General features: G+C 40.1%; 1 protein-coding gene across 1 annotated transcript in view; it reads right to left on the bottom strand.

The window, feature by feature from the left end:
• Positions 1 to 17,668, bottom strand: part of SDK1 (sidekick cell adhesion molecule 1) — a 382,632-nt gene that overhangs the window by 185,602 nt on the left and 179,362 nt on the right. Inside the window, exon 5 of the mRNA XM_054270739.1 lies at positions 16,543 to 16,676. Coding sequence (XP_054126714.1) covers positions 16,543 to 16,676 — 134 coding nt within the window. The remainder of the gene's footprint in view (positions 1 to 16,542; positions 16,677 to 17,668) is intronic.

Genomic DNA, 17,668 nt, shown 5'->3' with positions numbered 1-17,668 from the left:
AAGAATTCCTCTCAAATATTTATCCCAAAGGTGCAACACCTAACAGGGACTCTGGATGACACTAAATAAGAATGTTACTGCAGCAACAGCACAGCCAACTCTCTTCTCATGGTAAATGCACAACACCTTCATAACTGTCCCAGATTGTCCCATACTTTTGGCAAACCCATGGCAACACCCAGGCTGCTAAGTGGTCTGAGAACAAAGCACATCTGCACTGTGCATCCAAACCAGGTGACAGTCTGGAATTCACTCAATCCTTCCAGAACATCAAGAAATTCTTCCCTGGGAGGGTGCCCAGAGCAGCTGTGGCTGCCCCTGGATCCCTGGGAGTGTCCAAGGCCAGACTGGCTGGGGCTTGGAGCAACCTGGGACAGTGCAAGGTGTCTCTGCCCATGGCAAGGGCTGGAACTGGATGATCCTTAAGGTCCTTTGTAACCCAAACCATTATGTGATTCTTTGATGAGGCAGCTTTATCTCTTGCTGCTTAAATAAAGTTCATTTTTCTTAACATGACAGTTTTAATCTCATTCAACTGAAAATTCTGTTCAACAGTATTTAATAAACCCAGTACTACCCAGAGACACATATACTACACAGAAATGATACCATTTATAGGAGTAAGTTATACGGCACATTTTTCAAAGTCAGTGATTGGTGACAGGCTTGCTTACTGCTCATTAATAAAAAATAAAGGCATTGCTCCTGCTGGATACTACTAAGGTTTCTTGTTTACTTTTCCTTCCAATTACTGTAATTGACCTATAACTCACTGGAGTTCTGGGCATTTATTCTAAACTTTGCACAGAATGCAGCAACAATCCTTCAGCATGGCAGCTAAATATGTCAGGATTAACATTCTGCTAAATATTCCAAGAGAAATTACACCAGTGTTGTAAGCTGGGGGTTTATCAGAGGTTTTATGCAATTTGTGGATTCTGATCACATCTGGGGCAATATTAAAGGGCAAGTAAAGGTCTATCACAAATCTGTGTTTATCCCTCTGCTAAGCCAAAAATAAAAATCCAACCAAATCTCAAAGTCTGGTTTGGGAAAGAATTATGTAATAATTTGCTCTATTTCCTTAAGTTTGTTCCATTTGATGTCAAGCAAAACACCAATAACATAAAGTAACTCTGCTGGGTACAACCACAGGGTAACGAGACCCTTTGATCACTCAGGGATGCTCTTCCACATCCCTGCTTTTCTCAAAGTTTGTTCTCATATGGGAACTTTAACATCAATTCCTGCCTTCTAGAAAGATTTCTTTTTTTTTGATCACCAGATATAAGGACCCCCTGAGATGTGCTTAGACAAGTGATTGCAGATGAGACTGTTTTGAAAATCCAAACTAATTTTAAGCACAGGGAGCAAAAATCCTCTCAGCACAAGGACTCGCAGGGTGCACCACGCAGCTGTTGGGCAACAGCCTCCAAAGCTCCACAGCCAGAACTTGTCTGACAGCTGTGGATTACAAACCTCTTCCAAAACTGGCCTAGCAAATATCTACACTGCACCCTGCAACCCCTTGGCAATTTAGTAGCTGCCTCAAATTGTTTTTCAAAGCAGATTTTTCCCTTTGCATAGCGATGGAATAAACACAAACTCTTCTAATTCAGTAATCAGGACAGATAATTACATCCTCTTAATTGTTTTCTTTTTCCAGCTTAGGTTCATGTTGATGGGAGATGGTAAAATTAGTCCACGAGCCATCTGAAGTTTGCCACTTGCTGATTAAAGCCTTAATTGATTCAGAATGTTTTACAAATCAATCTCTGAATTACTTCGGGATCATGGTGGCATATTGTAAAAAGGAATTCAAACGCACACACACTCCCCTTGTGAGTGAGAATCACATTCCCATAAATCCTTAACTGCATAAACAACTTGGTTATGTTGCTTCAAAATTCACTGTTTGACAAATTCAGGGGAAAACAGCAAAATGAGAATTGCTTAAAATACAACCTGCTGTGACTTACAGAGGATTCTTATTTCTTCCTCAGCTTACTTAGCAATTTTTGAATGGGTTGCAATGATACAATCTTGAGGGGGGAAAAAAGAGTAAAGACTAGAACTGTCCTATCTTCTACAAACTCATAAAACCGTGATCTACAACCCAGTGCATTCCAGGCCAGATGTGTTTTTCTGATTCAGTGCACTCCTTCCCTCAATCAGGATCCACAATTTTCACTGAGATTTCACATTCCCTATCATGCAGTTGGTGAGCTTTGCACATTTCCAGAGACTGCTACCCAGGATTTCCTTCTGGAACAGAGATTTTAAAGTTCTCTTGGTGATCAGGGATGAAAAGCAGAAATATCTGACATTGTTCTTAAGGGCCCATCAAAAGGAACAGCTCTGCCTGTAAAGAGAAGCCTCTCCCTTCCCAGTGCAGAATTTGCAGAGGTCAGAGTGAGCATTAGACAACTTTGATGTCTCTCTTCCCCCAGAATTGATCATTCAGTTCAGCTCACCTTTGTCTCAGTCTAACCACAGGCTCACTGCACTTGAGCACATGGAGACCACTTAAAGCACACCACAGTGCCTTTAAAAAACAGAAAAAGAGGAACTTCTGTCCTATATTTCAAGGGCTGACAGATTTCACAAACATCCTATTTTTTTATAACACAACCTGTCTATAAAACTGTGTTCCCCCAATTCTGTAATAGCTGGAATGAGGTGGATTACAGAGGTATTGCAGTGTTTTTCCAGGGATCATTTCCTCTGGAGCAGAAGGGTGAGCAGCACAGACAAGGTTGGCGTTTGGTGTTTGCACTCATGGACAGAATTTTCTACAGATCACACACCTTGATGCCTCACCATAAAGGTTAAATTTACTTTGGAAAATTCTTATTCAAAGATGCAACTGACAAATTTCCACGCCACAAATATTACTCAGGTAATTCATATTCACTTCTGATAAATATTTAAAGAACGCAATTCAGTTAAGGATGAGGATATATGACAAACACACCACCTCCAGCATTAACACACAAATGAGGTTTGTGCTCCTGATTCTGCTGCTGTGCTGTGCCATGAAGCATCTGTAAATGTGGTATTAAGGTACTAAAAAGTCATCAAAGTTGTTTGTGACACTGTGAAGTGGAAGTGAAATCAAGTACCTGAGTCACACAAACCAAGGATGGACTCGTTAAAACTCAGTCTTTTAAAAATTGCAATAAAGTCTTGTCAGCTGACTTCATAAAGCTCCACTTGAAACACACAGAAAATAGCTTTATTGCTTTAAAAGTAGAAAAAATATAGTTCTGAAAAGAAACTGCCTTAAAGAACTAGTGTGTGCAAAGGCTGCAGGAGAACAGCTTGGTCATTATTCACAATAAACTCATAACTTGTAGGTTTTAAGTCTCACAACTCGGAAATATTTTGACAAAATTAAAAACACCTCCTCTTGTATGTGCAGTGAAAGAATGAACCAAGAAAAACACCATCTACCTGCATCTGGTAGCCATAAACTCGAGATAAACAGTGTTACTTCATCCTCTCCCAGCTGCTGCAGCCTCATGCTGCCACACTAATTAGAGGTCTGTCACTTCTTCCATTACAAACACCCTCTGAAAGCATTTGTAACAACCTTGTAAAAAAAGATTTATCTGTGAATTTTAACAATTCCACTGCTTTCTCCACCTTTAAATCATAAAAAAAAAAGCCTTCCTCAATAGCCCAGCTGACTGCAGTGACACTGTTACAAGCTATAACAAAAATGTACAACACCCTGGACTTGTTTGCTCAAAATGAATCCTGCATTATGCTCAGACACTCAGCAGTCACTACCACGTCCTGAAAGATCTGCCAGATGCCATATTTTACCCCATTAGCCTCTGAGGTGCAAATCCCCCTGTTCTGCAGAGGACACCCAGAGCTGTCAGGCACAATTTAATCAGAGTCTTCCTCTCCTCACCTTCCCTAGAGGAGGGCTATGTTTGCTGATGATGCCATGGCCCACAGTGCTACTTTTACAAACACCCCAGGCCCTCCAAGTTTGATGTGGTGTCTTCTATCACATGAAAGAAATGATCAATATCCTCCCCCAAAAGCAAGTGACAACTGTTAATCCAAACTCTGTTAGGATGCTTTCAATATTAAGCTGTCTGGACCCATTTGCTGTGCTTACATTTTGTACATGACACTTCTTGAGTTACAATTTAGAGAAAAGCTAAATTTAAATGTCATCTTGAGGGTGGAAAAACATAATATTGCCTTAGTCTAATTCATTGCTTCTTTCAGTAAAAAAAAAAAAAATCCTTCTCTTTTTAAATTCCCCATAGCATCTTGGGCATTGGCTATTTGCATTACTTGTCTTTCCACAGTTAAAGGGAAGTGCTGAACAGCTGCTTAAACCTCCTCTCCCTTAAAAAACACACCTGTTGCACTGACAAGCAATCCACCAAGTAATCAAGCTGAACAATTTTTAGAAAAGCTTTAAAAATATTTGCATGGTATAAAAATATTTTAAAATACTGGCAAGGTACAGATATTTGCCACAGAGGTCACAGAGCAGTTCCTAAGCTAACAACTGTGTTAGTGTAGGGGAATGACCTGAATTCTCTATCAAATTTACCAAGGGATTGCTCACAAGTGAAAGAATATTCATTTTATATGAAGAATCAATATGCAACAAAACCACTGACATTACAATGACCACAAAATTAAGGTAAGCAGAAATATTGTCTGAAGGGGAAAGCTTTCCTCAAATGATTAAACAAATGATCCCTGTTGCACCAAAGATAATAAATAATAATTGCAAAGCACATTTTTATAAATCTTCAGAATCAATCCCATGATGTTTTACAGTTTAAGAGCAGATTAGATAGGTCAGCATGATGTTGGAGATCAATACAATAATAATATGCTGAAGTATAAGCAACCATACCAAATTCTATCTGAAAGTGTGAAATTGGTCCAAAAGTGATGAGTCCATAATCACAATATTCACAAGAAAAACAGCCCTCAGGCCTCAAGTTCACAAGCTATTTAGACCCAGTGAAATCACTCTGCACTTATATTAAAATTAGACTTAATTTGAGCAGGGCTCAAAATGAAGATATTTATTTTTCAGTTTTCTTTATCTCTGTTTGCATCTGAAGTTTCCAGTTTAAATCATGGAACAAAATGAACCTTAGATTTCCCAGCTAAAAACCAACCCTCATATAACCTTTGCTTTGTGAGATGAAGATCACCAAATGAAATTAAGTCACTTTACAGTATTTCTTGGCCTTGCTCCAAGACAATGTGGCAAAGAAACATTTGTCACAATCACTTCCAATTGGGAAAGAACAGGAAAATTTCCTGTTAATGACACAGCACTACCTGGCACAGGGGACTCTGCAGAGCCATCTCTGCTCTGTGACAACAGCCACAGACCTGGGGTACAGCTCTGGATAAAACAGGAGTGAGATACACCGAGTTCTCTGCACAGGGGAATTCACAGCCTAAAAAGGGAGTTATTTAGTTCCACCTCCTTTGACACAATGCACCCACTTGCATTATCTTGCTTTCTGGGGTTTTTTAGGTTGGTTGGATGGACTGGGGTGGGGGGGGTTGGATGAGCATGGCATGCCTGCAAGAACCTCTTTTCATGCCATTATCCTCAGCATATTCACTTCTTGCTTTCATGGGCCTTTTTAGCTAGCTTTTACTGGCTTGATTTAATATTCATAATCACCTTGAAAAGGCCATCTGCAATTTAATCACTCACTACCAATTACTTTCTTTAATAGCTCTGACAGTATCACTCACAGATACCTGATAAATCCACAAGGATGGCTGAAGGCAGCACAGGCTTTGCAGTTACTTTCCCAGCATTTGCAGAAGGTACAACACTGCTGGCTTTTTAAGCCTCTACCAAGTCTTTACTAAGTCAGGTTTATGAGCAGATCAAAATGCAGCCACACGGAGTGAAAAAGCAAAATTTTCTTTTATCCCTCCTTAGTGAGGAAGAAACGAGCAGGCAATAAAGAACCACCAGACACATCTACTCTCCTTTTCCTTCTTTATCCAACACATCTTCCACTGCAGTGTTTTCCCTACACACAAACAGCAGAAGCTACTTCATCCTCAGTTTGTAGAGATATTTAACAGCAAACACGGCTGGACAAAATTTAGTAACAATTTTGCACAAATAGGGCCTTGGAGACCAGGACATTGTGTGCATTTTCCTGATTGCTGTGCTCCATCTTCATCACAGAAAGCTTGCAGTCCTTTAAAGACATGCTATTTAACAATGATGTTCTCCAGTATTAGAGGAGCTGTAACTTTGTTCACACATTCCATTGCTGGAATGATTTATCCACCCTCAAAAATAATCCATAATCCCAAAGCCTGCCTTTTTAAGGGCTTAAAAGTGTAGACAAAAGTCTGCACATGAAAAGAAAACTGTGTTTCCATCACTTTATAGCAAAGTCTGTAGGGAAAAAAAATCAAAATTTGGATTGCTCCAATGCCTAAACCACTCCTCAGCTGCACACAACAATATGTGAAACTGAGCAGGACAAAACTAAAGGATAACAAACATCCTGGCTGGGCAATTTACAGCTCCCAGGGTGCAGCCAAGGGGACAGGAAATCAATGCAGCTTTTACATACATCAGGTGAAGCAACCCAGGTTATGGCCAGGTCTGAGCTTCTCTTCCTATTACAAATGGGGTAGGAAGGACCAATTATTCTAAATTACTTTAAAATTCATAGCAAGTCCTTACTAAAATCTAAAAAGAATATTTATAGCTGTATGAGTGACCTTGAATCCTGCCTGTCCTGACTCTCCAATGCTTGGGTTGCAGTTATAATCACTATTTTTCCATTGCCAGGCTGTTGTCTGCACTCCCACAATTACTTGGACAAATCACATCTCTCTGGCACAAGGATGACATAGACATCCAAGGCTTTTCCATTCTTATTCAATTTTCCTGTTTTATGATGTATATTGAGAAGAAATTAAAAACATATTTAATATGAAGAGCCTCAAAAATGATAACCCCTCAAGCAACCATATGTCTGTACAAGCTGGAGATGAAAATTAGCTTTTGTGAAGATGCTGGGAGGGCAGCTCTGCTACGTAGACCTTTGGCACATGCAGAGATCTTTAGGCTATATTTCGGCTTTTCAGTAACTCAGTGCAGAACATACTCTACTAAACATCTGTTTTAGCCATATTTACAATTCTTTATCTATTTTGTTTAGAAGAGATTTCAAGTTTGCCTGACTCAACAGTTTAAAGAATGCTATCAAGTAGTTACTAAAGTATTTCTTTTCCAAATCGAAGAGTTCTGACTAAAAAAACACCCTCAATACACCCTTCATCCTGCAAATTTATCCTCTTCATAAGAAAATACTTGTCACTGTTTTCCTAAACAAGAGCTTGGCATCTCTGCACTCTCACTCACAGATCAGCCAGGACAACATTTCTCACGGCAGACCAGGAAAAAGCTCTCACAACCATAGATCAGAGAATCATTGATTATCTGAGTTAAAAGAGATCCACAAGGATCATCAAAGCCCAAATTTTGGATGTTTTTCTTTAAATGAGGTTGTTTGTTTTTCCTTAAAATAGCATATTTCAGCTCAAGCTCACATCAGTAAGTTACAGGTTTTTCGTTTCTTAGTAAAAAGCACCTTCAAAAGGGTTGGCCAGCTTAAAATAAATGAAAATTATACTTTAAATACACCTCACTGTGTAAAGATGGGAATCAAAGCAAAACACTTCAAGTCAGCTCCCTGGAAAACTCCAGGAGTTTGGCAGAGCAGAAGGAGACTTACAAGAAACCAGGAGTTAATGTTCAAAAGGGGTGAATTGATACACCAGTCTCCAGGAGCTGCTCCTCCTAAAGCTTCAGCATTATGATCCTTACAGGAACTGAAATGCAAAGCCCTCTACAAATGCCTACAAATCACTGAGCTTCTGGCTGCTCTGGGAGTTTTTAGGCAGTGCAGTTGGATCTGGGGTGTACAGGATAAAAAGATAAATAGTTCCAGAAAAAGATTGTTTGCCAGACTGACAGGCCCAGGAAGCTGCTAACACCGAATGTTGTTTGACTTAAATCTGCTCCATTTTATGATTTCTATTACTGTTATTATATTATTCATCTAGATACTAGTTTTTATGACATTATCAGTAGGTATTAAAAAGCTTTTGCAAGATCCCACAGTAGTGCTTAAACTTACAAGCATGGACAGGAGCTACTACTCTCATGCCAACAATTAGAACTAATCATGAGCACAAAGTACTTACATGAGAGTGAGAAAATTAGTTCACTTATCACTGCACTGAAATGAAAAAGAGAAACTAAATAGAAATATGTTCACGATAGAATGTGGTTAAATTGGAATTGGATTATGCTATCAATTTTACCATTTCTGTTCATGAAAGATGATTCAATCTCAAGTAACCAACATCATCTTTTTATGTCTGATCAAAACAATGTTTATTTTAACAGCTCCCTTTCATGTTATTTCACTCTGAAGTATTAGTACAAGATTGATTGAAGAAAAACACAGATCAAAAATGATACTTTCTTTGTAAATTCTACAGTATTATTTAAAACCACTGTAGGTGGACCAATGAGATTGAAAAGTCTGTCTGTTGAACCAGCAATACTTTTCTGTCTAGAAAAGTTTCCTGGCATTTCTCTTCTGCTGATCTTCCAACAAATCATCGCGGTTTGTTCAAGATGGCATTTTCCTGGATGGCATGTATAATTGATGGGTGTCACATTTTATAAAATGATTGCAAGGTAAATTCAATTTTCCCTTTTCCTTGTTTGTGTCCTCTAAGAATCCCTTATCTCCACATATCAATTACCAAGCAGTGACAGAGATAGGATACAAATCACTCCGATGAATGTAATAGCAAAAGTGATTAGAGATAGGGAGAGATTAATTGCATGTGTCAGATATAAATAAAGGGTTTAGGAGACAACCCAGGATTTGGAGGTTGTGTTTGTGTGTGCATTCCAGATCTCTCTCAGACACAGTAACCCCTCTAACCTCATAAACAGACAAGTGTAACAAGAAGCCATGTTAAAATAATAAGTTTGATTATAGAAACCTCAGCATTTGCTGTTTCTTCAGAGCAACATGCATAATGTATGTGCATCTGCTGAGGGAACAGACTCAGCTTGGGTGCAGTTCTGTGGTTTCACCAGCCAGTGAGGAGTCCCCATAACAACAGGGTTGTTCTCCTGCACTTGGGAGGAAAGGAAATAACTATTCTTCCCATAAACCATGCATTTAAAGCTTCATTACATTTGTTGATGCAATATGATGAAAATTAAGTGCCAGATATTTGAATAGGTTTTATGCTGATTTAGGCTGTTTCAGCTGTCTTTAATAGGAAGACTGAAATAATCTTACAGAAAGCTCAGTTTATCATCTTTCCATGACAAAAACTACCAGCAGAGGAGACCCTGCTTGCCTGGGGCAGAGGCTGCAGCAGATGCATCATGAGTGGCACTAAGTTTTATCAAAAATAGTCCAGAGGAAGATGATACTGGAGACCAACCAATATTTCTGCTATTTATCAGGAAGAGAACTGATAGCATATTTGGAAAAACTAAGAAAAAAAATCTTGAGCTGCCACAGAGGTTTCTTGGCTCACCTTTATTATTCCTGCAGTTTAGCAATCTATCATTTTAACCACAGCTTTTCTTCTCTATCTCTGCAGTTAAAAGTGAGCAAAGTTTTCCTTTAAGGAGAAGAAAGGTAGAGAATTATGGAAGAGATCTGGCTGAGGCTTTACAAAAACCTAACAATGAAATTTGGAGTCCAAAAAGGCTGATAAATCCTGAACATCATCTGTTACTTCTTTGTAATGCATATAAAATCAGTCTACACTGCAGTACAGTGTCACTTTTTGCAGTAGATAATAGGGTAAAGCACTGAGAATATCTGCCTCCACTGAAATTGCCAGCTCTGGATAAGGCTTAAACTAACATTTGTTCCAATATATCAAACCCAAATCTTTAACACTAACTCAATTTAGTCCTTTTTCTTACAGCTATTATTGTTATTAAAATGTGTTTGACTTAAATACATAACCATGCATTTGAGATGTGTGTAAATTGCACTCTATTCTCAAAGTAAGGAAAAAGATCCCCATTTCAATGTATGTCCTTGAATACAGAGCAACAATAGAAGAAAAAGCACTTTGACAGTATTTGACCCAGAGTATTAAAGATGGCTTTTACACAGAATGTGTCCTTCGGGTTGAGGTTAGACCCCAAACACTTCCACAGACTCCTTCAAATTAACATTTGAGGCTTGTTTAGTGTCAATCAAATGTTCAGTGCCACTCAAAGCCAAAGGCTCACATTTACTCATGGAACCCCACCACAATATCCTTCCTGGAAATCCTGCTGGACAAAGAGAGCAAAACCTGTGTGGAAATGAGGAAGAAATGTGATCCATTCAAAGAGCCATTTAAATCCAGTTCTCAGAGGGCTGAGCTCTGCTCTGTTGGACTTCCCCAGTATCTGGGAAATCAGGTACAGTCACAGCACAGAACTGCAACTCCATCTCATCTCATATTCCTTCTTTTTCTCCCCACCAAAATAACACCAAAATGCAAAATAAGCATCATACAACCACTGAATTCACCTCCACAGCACTGACCCAGAGAGGCTAAAAGAAGTCAATTCTCTTGGCACGAACTAAAACCAGTCTGACAAGTCTATAGAGCTTGTGTGAATTTGACATCAGAATAGAAATATCTGTTCCCTGCGTGTGCCAGCCCATTCCTTTTTTCCTTTTCCCTGCCTACACATAAAAGCTGGGACTGGCTATGAAAAATTCATGCCTTTTGTGCTTCAAACAGACCCATGAAGGATCCTCAGCATCTGCTGACTCGAACAAACCCTGATGGTTAATATGGAAAATCATGTTAGTGAAACGCTCTCTTTCCAGGGAGGAAAATGTCTGCTCAGAATCTTCTGAAAACTTATCTTCTTACCACACCTGACAGAAGGATGTCAAGAGGAACAGCCTCTCAAACACAGCGACAGGTAATGGGGCACTCCCCCCACACCTCTTTCTTTCCTGACAACATAAAGAATATTTCATTCTTACAGACACTAAAAGTGACCTAAATGTCCTGTGCAATCAGAAGAGCCTTCTTTTATAGGAGAAAACCAAACAAACAAGAGCTTTGAGGTAAATTCAGTCCCTGTGAGCCTGAAATGGGACTTCTGCCTTCTGTAAAGTTTATGTCTTGATACATTAAGTTGAAGAACAAAAGAGGCACCAAGCAGAGAAAAACAGTGTCTATTTAGCCTCATGCCAACATCTGCCATAACAGAATAAAATTCTTCTGGTTCCAAGTGGAAGTTGGGCAGGACAACATCACACCCTCATACTTTAAATTAATTGCAATGCAACCAAGCCAGGAGTTTAATTTTCAGTCCCCAACTTTTTTCTGTCCCTACTACTTTTTTTTTAAGCATTGCCAGTGCCCAAGGGAAAAATTTATCTTCGTTAAATGATAATTGGCTTTATTATCTTTGACTCTTCAGAAATGCTGGCTGGCAAGGTTTTAAAAATTTTCATCAATCTTGTTTTCTGTTTTCACAAAGCCTGCATCAGAAAATGACATCAGGCTGCAGAACACTCTGTATCTCTTGGTGTTACCAACAGGTCTGGGGACTATCTAATTTACTAATAAATCTATTGGAGCGACATGCATCTCAATATTTCACAGCTTAACAAGGAGGTGCAGGAGCAGGGCCCAGAATTGCAGTTCCGGACGATTAGCGCCGCAAAACCAATTGAAGCAGGACCATCTAAACTGTCACAACAGCTTACACACACCCACCTCCTGCAAGCCAGCATTTAAATCATTTACTGAGGCCCACATTTTTCATAAAACGCTTCAGCTGGACTCAGAAAAAGCCAAACACTTTGTTAAAAGTTTCCAGCATTAGGCCAGTGGTGCAGACATAAAGCGTTGTGCTGAAGTCAATAATGGAAATATCTCACCAGGCCTTTGCCAATTTCTTCCCAAGTGGCTCCAGAACCTGGCCATGGTGTCACATCATAAAGTGGAAGGACATGGACTGAGTGCCCTGCAGGGAATAGCTCAGCCAGCTCCTCACAGCAATAAAAAGCTCCCCATTAATCTTTCTTTCCCCCCCCGCCCCCTACTAATAAACCCACTTAAACTCTTGACTTACATACTAAAATCCCTCATGGTTTCATTAAGAAGCTCTAAATGGCCCTGCTCCCCTTTACCCTCAAAAAAACCTTCATGCAAAAGTGGCTCAGCCAACAGCAAAGTACCATGTACTAATTTCTTTTGTTTGTCTGGGTATTTCTGGGGGTTTTGGGTTTGTGAGGTTTTTTTATCATTACTTTTGAGGGCTTTTGGTTTGGTTAGATTTTGTTTGTTTGTTTTTTAAGTTCCATACTACAACCAGAAGAATTGTGATGCAGAGATATTTAGCTGTTACACTGAGAATGGCCCTCAAGGAAGTGAGGGTTTTATGATGGCCTTACTTGAATAAACACTTCAATCTTTAGGTGCCCTGCCAACACTTGTAAGATCAAAGAATGTCACTTTATGCCCTGACAAGTCACAATCCTTAGGAACAGACCTGACCATCTGTGCTGGAGAGTATGTCTGGCTGTGGGAGAAGAGGCATATGAAAGAAAAAGCCTAAAGAATTAAGGATCCATGATGCCATCATCAAACCCTACTGCTCAATAGATGGAAACAGGAATAAAATATTTAGGATTTTCCAACTGTTGTTATTGAAGGGCAGCATTTACATCCCAAAAGTTTGTACCAGCCCAGAGACAGATTAATTCTCACACCATTCCAATCAAGTCAGGAAGTTCCAGCAATGGAGTTAATACTGAAACCTTCCCAAGCAGCAATAGTGAATTCTCAACAAGGAGTAAGTGAGTAATGCGAGTTAAAACCCAAAGCCAGTGTTGTTACTATTTCCACTGCCAAACTCATGACTTTCAGACTTTCTGATTTTCCAAGCCAAAAATTTTGTGTTATTTACATGAAAGCTCTGACATATGGTTTAAAAAGAGAGGGGAAAAAAAAAAGTGTCAAGATTTTCATTAGTGTAGTACACAGTTCAACTCATTTTTAGACATTTTAAATTTAGGTCTAATTTATGACTCCTCACACTAATTTCAGATGTGACGTTATTCCCAATATGCTGCCTGTTGGGCATAATTTTTATTTCCCCAGAGCCTGTCACCTCAGAGATGATCTAATTCCCCTGAAATCAGTACAAATGAGTCCACTTGAAAGAAACATCCATGGTTTTCAAGCAGAGCTGGGTGGACCTCGCCCTGTGTCACATTCAGACACTTGGGTTTAGGGCAGGCATGTGGAACAGTGTTCAGCCAAGCTGGGGACTCAGCTGTGAAGGAAAAACACTGCTCAATATTTGGATTCTCTCACTGAGTGACCAGATCTACTGGGAAATAAATCTTCAGTGCCTTTGCACTAGGGGTGTGTAAGGACCGGGCGATGAGGATGGGGTGTGTATCTGAAACTCCCAAATGTCCCAAAAAAACCTGAGCGTTCCCCTAAGCCCTGGCACTCTGCTGCCTTCATTTCCCATGTGTGGCCAACCTCAGAATGTGGAGAAAAGCAAATCCAAGCACAGCCAAAGCAACCCTGAGAAGCCTGCAGGCTTTCTGTGGGAGCTGCTTCCCAACTTCCCCCGTGTTTGCAATCAGGGGCGATGGGTGGGTGTGAGACTTCACAGCGTTGGACTCAGTGAGCTGCAGTTTAGACTGACAAGAAACAACATGTCTTTACTCTTAATACTCAGAGCCCCACTGGAGAATTCAATGTGATTGGGGCTTTTAAACTGTTTTTGAAACATGCTCAACATCCTCTAATCTTTTTATACCATGTGTATCAAATACAGTTATTAATTGAAGGGCAGTTCAGTGTATTTTCCAGGTGATGCTCAAGCTCCATTTACCTTCAGCCACAATTCAAGAGACTTTAATCTGCAATGTGAGGCCCTGTAACTCATCCTCTGCTCAGCTCAGAGCCAGACCTTTCTCCTGCTGTCATTCTTGTACTTTGGAGCAGAACAGGACAGATTACAGCTTTCTCAGCTGTTAGAATGATTCTGCAAATATGCTTTTCTTACAGGCTGAAGCAAATCTGACACTGGTCTCCTTCAAGGAATAATGAGCTGTGCATATCTAACACTGTTCTCAGAGAATGGCTGCCCTGGGAATTATCTATGGGTTTTTTTCCTCCTGCCCTCAATAATGGTGGCAGTGTGTATGCTGAGTCATGCAGCAAGGTTGTACTCAATAATTAATACATAATCTACTTGCACAGAGATTGGCTATTCCGCTTTACTTGGGGTTTACTGGATTTTGATTAAACTGTTTTTAAATTTTATACATGTCCTAATGAAAAGTTACAAGTGTCATCACTCCTAACATCCCATAAGATTCAAATAGTGACAAGTCAGTGCAGCATCTTCCTCATCTGTTTTACCTTTAACAATCCGTTTCCAACCTCTTGCTTGAATTCTTTATTACTCTTCCAAAATATGTCATTTTTCTGCAACCATTTTCTGCATATTGCTCCAGGACTGTATTTTTGCCTGATTATTTTCTGTTACCAGACCAAAAATGTTTATTCATTTCTATGTAATGTAACACATAAGTTTCCTCCCCAGATCAAAGTTCAGAACAACAACATTAATCCAATTTTCTTTACAGACTCCAATGCCTTACAGCCAGTACCTTCCTTCAGCACACACACACAGCCTTAATCACCCAGGATATCAAGGTGTCAATTTGAAAACCTCATTGGCTGACATTAATTCTAAAAGCAAATTCATTTCTGCCTTTCCATCTTGTCTCATCCTACATTTTCTTTTATCCATTTTATCTTTCCTATTTGCCACATTCCAGGCAGACTTTGCATTCATGGTATCAAGCCTGTGAGCATTTTGGAGTGTTTTCTTTTCCATATGCCCATATTACCTTCTGCTTTGCATAGCACTTGTTATGCATGCATGATCACAGACTATTTCTAGCATTAATTAAGACATGAAATTAAAGTGGGAAGTATGCTATTGGTCACATAATACAAACAACACAAATTTGCTTTAAAAATGAAATTACTAAAGTGTTAGCAAACCTCTTCATACTGTCAGAAATAATAATGTTTACAATCTACGTGCCACAGAACAGCCAGAATTCACAAGTGGATTTGGAATATTATTTCCACTTCAGAAAGATACACATGAAACCCCTGAGCAGTTCATTTCGTTGAGATACTTGTCTGGAAGAAGACAGAGGTTTGTGTCTCCTGCTGCCTGTCAAGCCATGCAGCTGCTGCCCAGTGACCCCAGCCCACAACCAGGGCTCCCCATGATTGTCCAAGAACAGCTTTCCTTGAAATCCAATCAGGAATTTTAGCAGAAAAATGACATTTTCTTAGAAATTGAATGTTTCACAGGACCATGTTTCAGATGAACTTCTGACAGACAAGCCCTGTTCCAAAAGCAGTTTCCCAGATTTCCTGCCCAGAAATCCAGACTCCCAAGATTTGCTATTGTAAGGAAATGAGCCAACAAAGATTATCCAAAATCTCATGGTCCCCAAGATCAGGAGATCTGGGGCATCTCATTATGCCATTGATCCAGAGCTGAATCCTGCATCTTTTAGAAGCCCAAATTACAAGGGCTGTCACTGTTATCAGTGATTTACTCCATCACCTCTTCCCTGTCTCTACAAGGAAAACAAGGAACCTCCCCATTCCCACAGCACTAACTCTCCCTCTTCTCACTGCTACATAAATAATGCCTTTATCAAGTGCTTCATCCAAGGATTCAATCCATTTCACATGTTTAGAATATTAATTTTTCATGCAAACAGGTTAACTGGATGTTTTACAAGATCCTGCATGTGCACATTTCTGCTGAATGTGCACACTTCTGCTGAATGTGCACCTTGGCACACTCAGTGTGCAGCCATCTCCCTGACCCCAGTGCTCTGCTGCTTTTCCCTGTGCTCTGCTGCAGAACCCAATCATGGAATATCTCTGGAGTGGTGGTGTTAATACAACCCATGTAATGTAAAATAATAAGTAATAACAATGAAATGCATGTTCCCTGGGACTCTGTGATAACTCCAGGTAAAAATAATGCCATAAACTGGGAATAGATTCATAAATAAATTTGCTCTCAGAGGGATGACTTGTTTACTTAGGCACAATGGAAAACAACACATTATAAACACCTGCATTAAAAAGAAATTATAACCACAACTTCACAATAAACAGTGAGGGATATCATCATGTACCTGCCTTGCACAAAGCAAACCACCACACAAAGGGCTCTGAGGGTGATTTGTGGAGGGCATCTCCTCTCTTAGGTCCCTCTCTTGCACAAGGAGTTCAGAGTGCTCCAAACCAAGCAGGAAACACTGACCTCCTGTAAAGGTCCAATCCTTTATTAGCAAGGCTGTTTTTATTCATTACCTTTGTGAGTTCTGCCTCATCCCCAGTGTGCCACACATGCCCCACACTTTGGGTACTCACGTGTCACACTGAGGTGAATGAAGGGGCTGGTCTTGTTCTCCCCGTTCTTCTCATTGACTGCCTGGACATAGTAACCTCCTGCATCCATCAGTGACACCCCCAGGATCACCAGCTGGTTCTCCAGAGTGATGGCTCTGTTTAGGGAAGAGAAAGGTCACACTGAAAACAGAGGAATGTTATCCACACAGCACCTCAGACCTGACAGCCTAATATGATATTCACTGGTCATATAAATCAAGATGTTGCAGAATGAAAACCAGCCCCACTTGAAACACACAGGAAATAAAGAGCTCAGATGCCTCTAGGCCTTTTCTCTATTTAGATCATGTAAGATGTTTATGGTGACACACAGAAAAAGCTTCAATGTGTGAAACAGGGGCAGTTTAAATGGCAGTAAGAAGTTATGCAAGAATCAACGAATGACACTGGCGACTGCCACGCTGCATCTTTCTGGGGTCACAACAATCCTGGCAATCATCAGGATGCTGCAAAGCCTGATTTATTGAAAACCTTCTCAACAAGTGAAAGGCAGCCTATTAAAGAGTGACACTCAAGCAATAACACACAGTTCACTGAAATAAGAAAGTAAAAATCAAAGACAGCAGAACCTCCAAAGGTAAACTTTCTGCATTTCTGGCATCATTGGTTATCAGCTCATCACAGACCAGACCATGGGCTGTCACAGAGAGGATCTGTGTGGACAGGGAGGGCTTTCCTTTCATCCACAGCAGGTAGGACAGCACTGCTCCTGAAGGAGTCAATAAATGTCATTGTCTAACACAAGTCTGTTCCTAGAGCTGCTGCATAACAAAGGTTTCTGTGGACTCCCTCACAGGCAGCTTTACACACTTGGCTACTTCACTTTTCACATAGATTAGATGGCCATTTCTTGGCTATAAAGGATTAACCTAGAGGAAACATGTAAATATTCAAGGGTTTGAGGAACAGGACACAGGAAGCTCAAAAAGCAGAAAGATAAAGCCTGTGGAGCCAGGAGCTCATCTACTGCAGCCTGGGACAGGCACAAGCTTGGAAATCAGAGTGCAAGGCTGGGAGGAAGAAACTCCCTCCACTTCTAATACTTGATGAGAAGCCATGCTGAGTTCAGCTGTGCTATTAGATATAG

The sequence above is a fragment of the Melozone crissalis genome, unplaced genomic scaffold (assembly GCF_028551555.1).
Source record: "Melozone crissalis strain CALT ecotype California unplaced genomic scaffold, PUWL_Pcris_2 ptg000012l_1, whole genome shotgun sequence".
NCBI lineage: Eukaryota > Metazoa > Chordata > Aves > Passeriformes > Passerellidae > Melozone > Melozone crissalis.
Note: the sequence above shows the minus strand (reverse complement) of the source record. Positions and strands in the feature narration are given on the sequence as shown.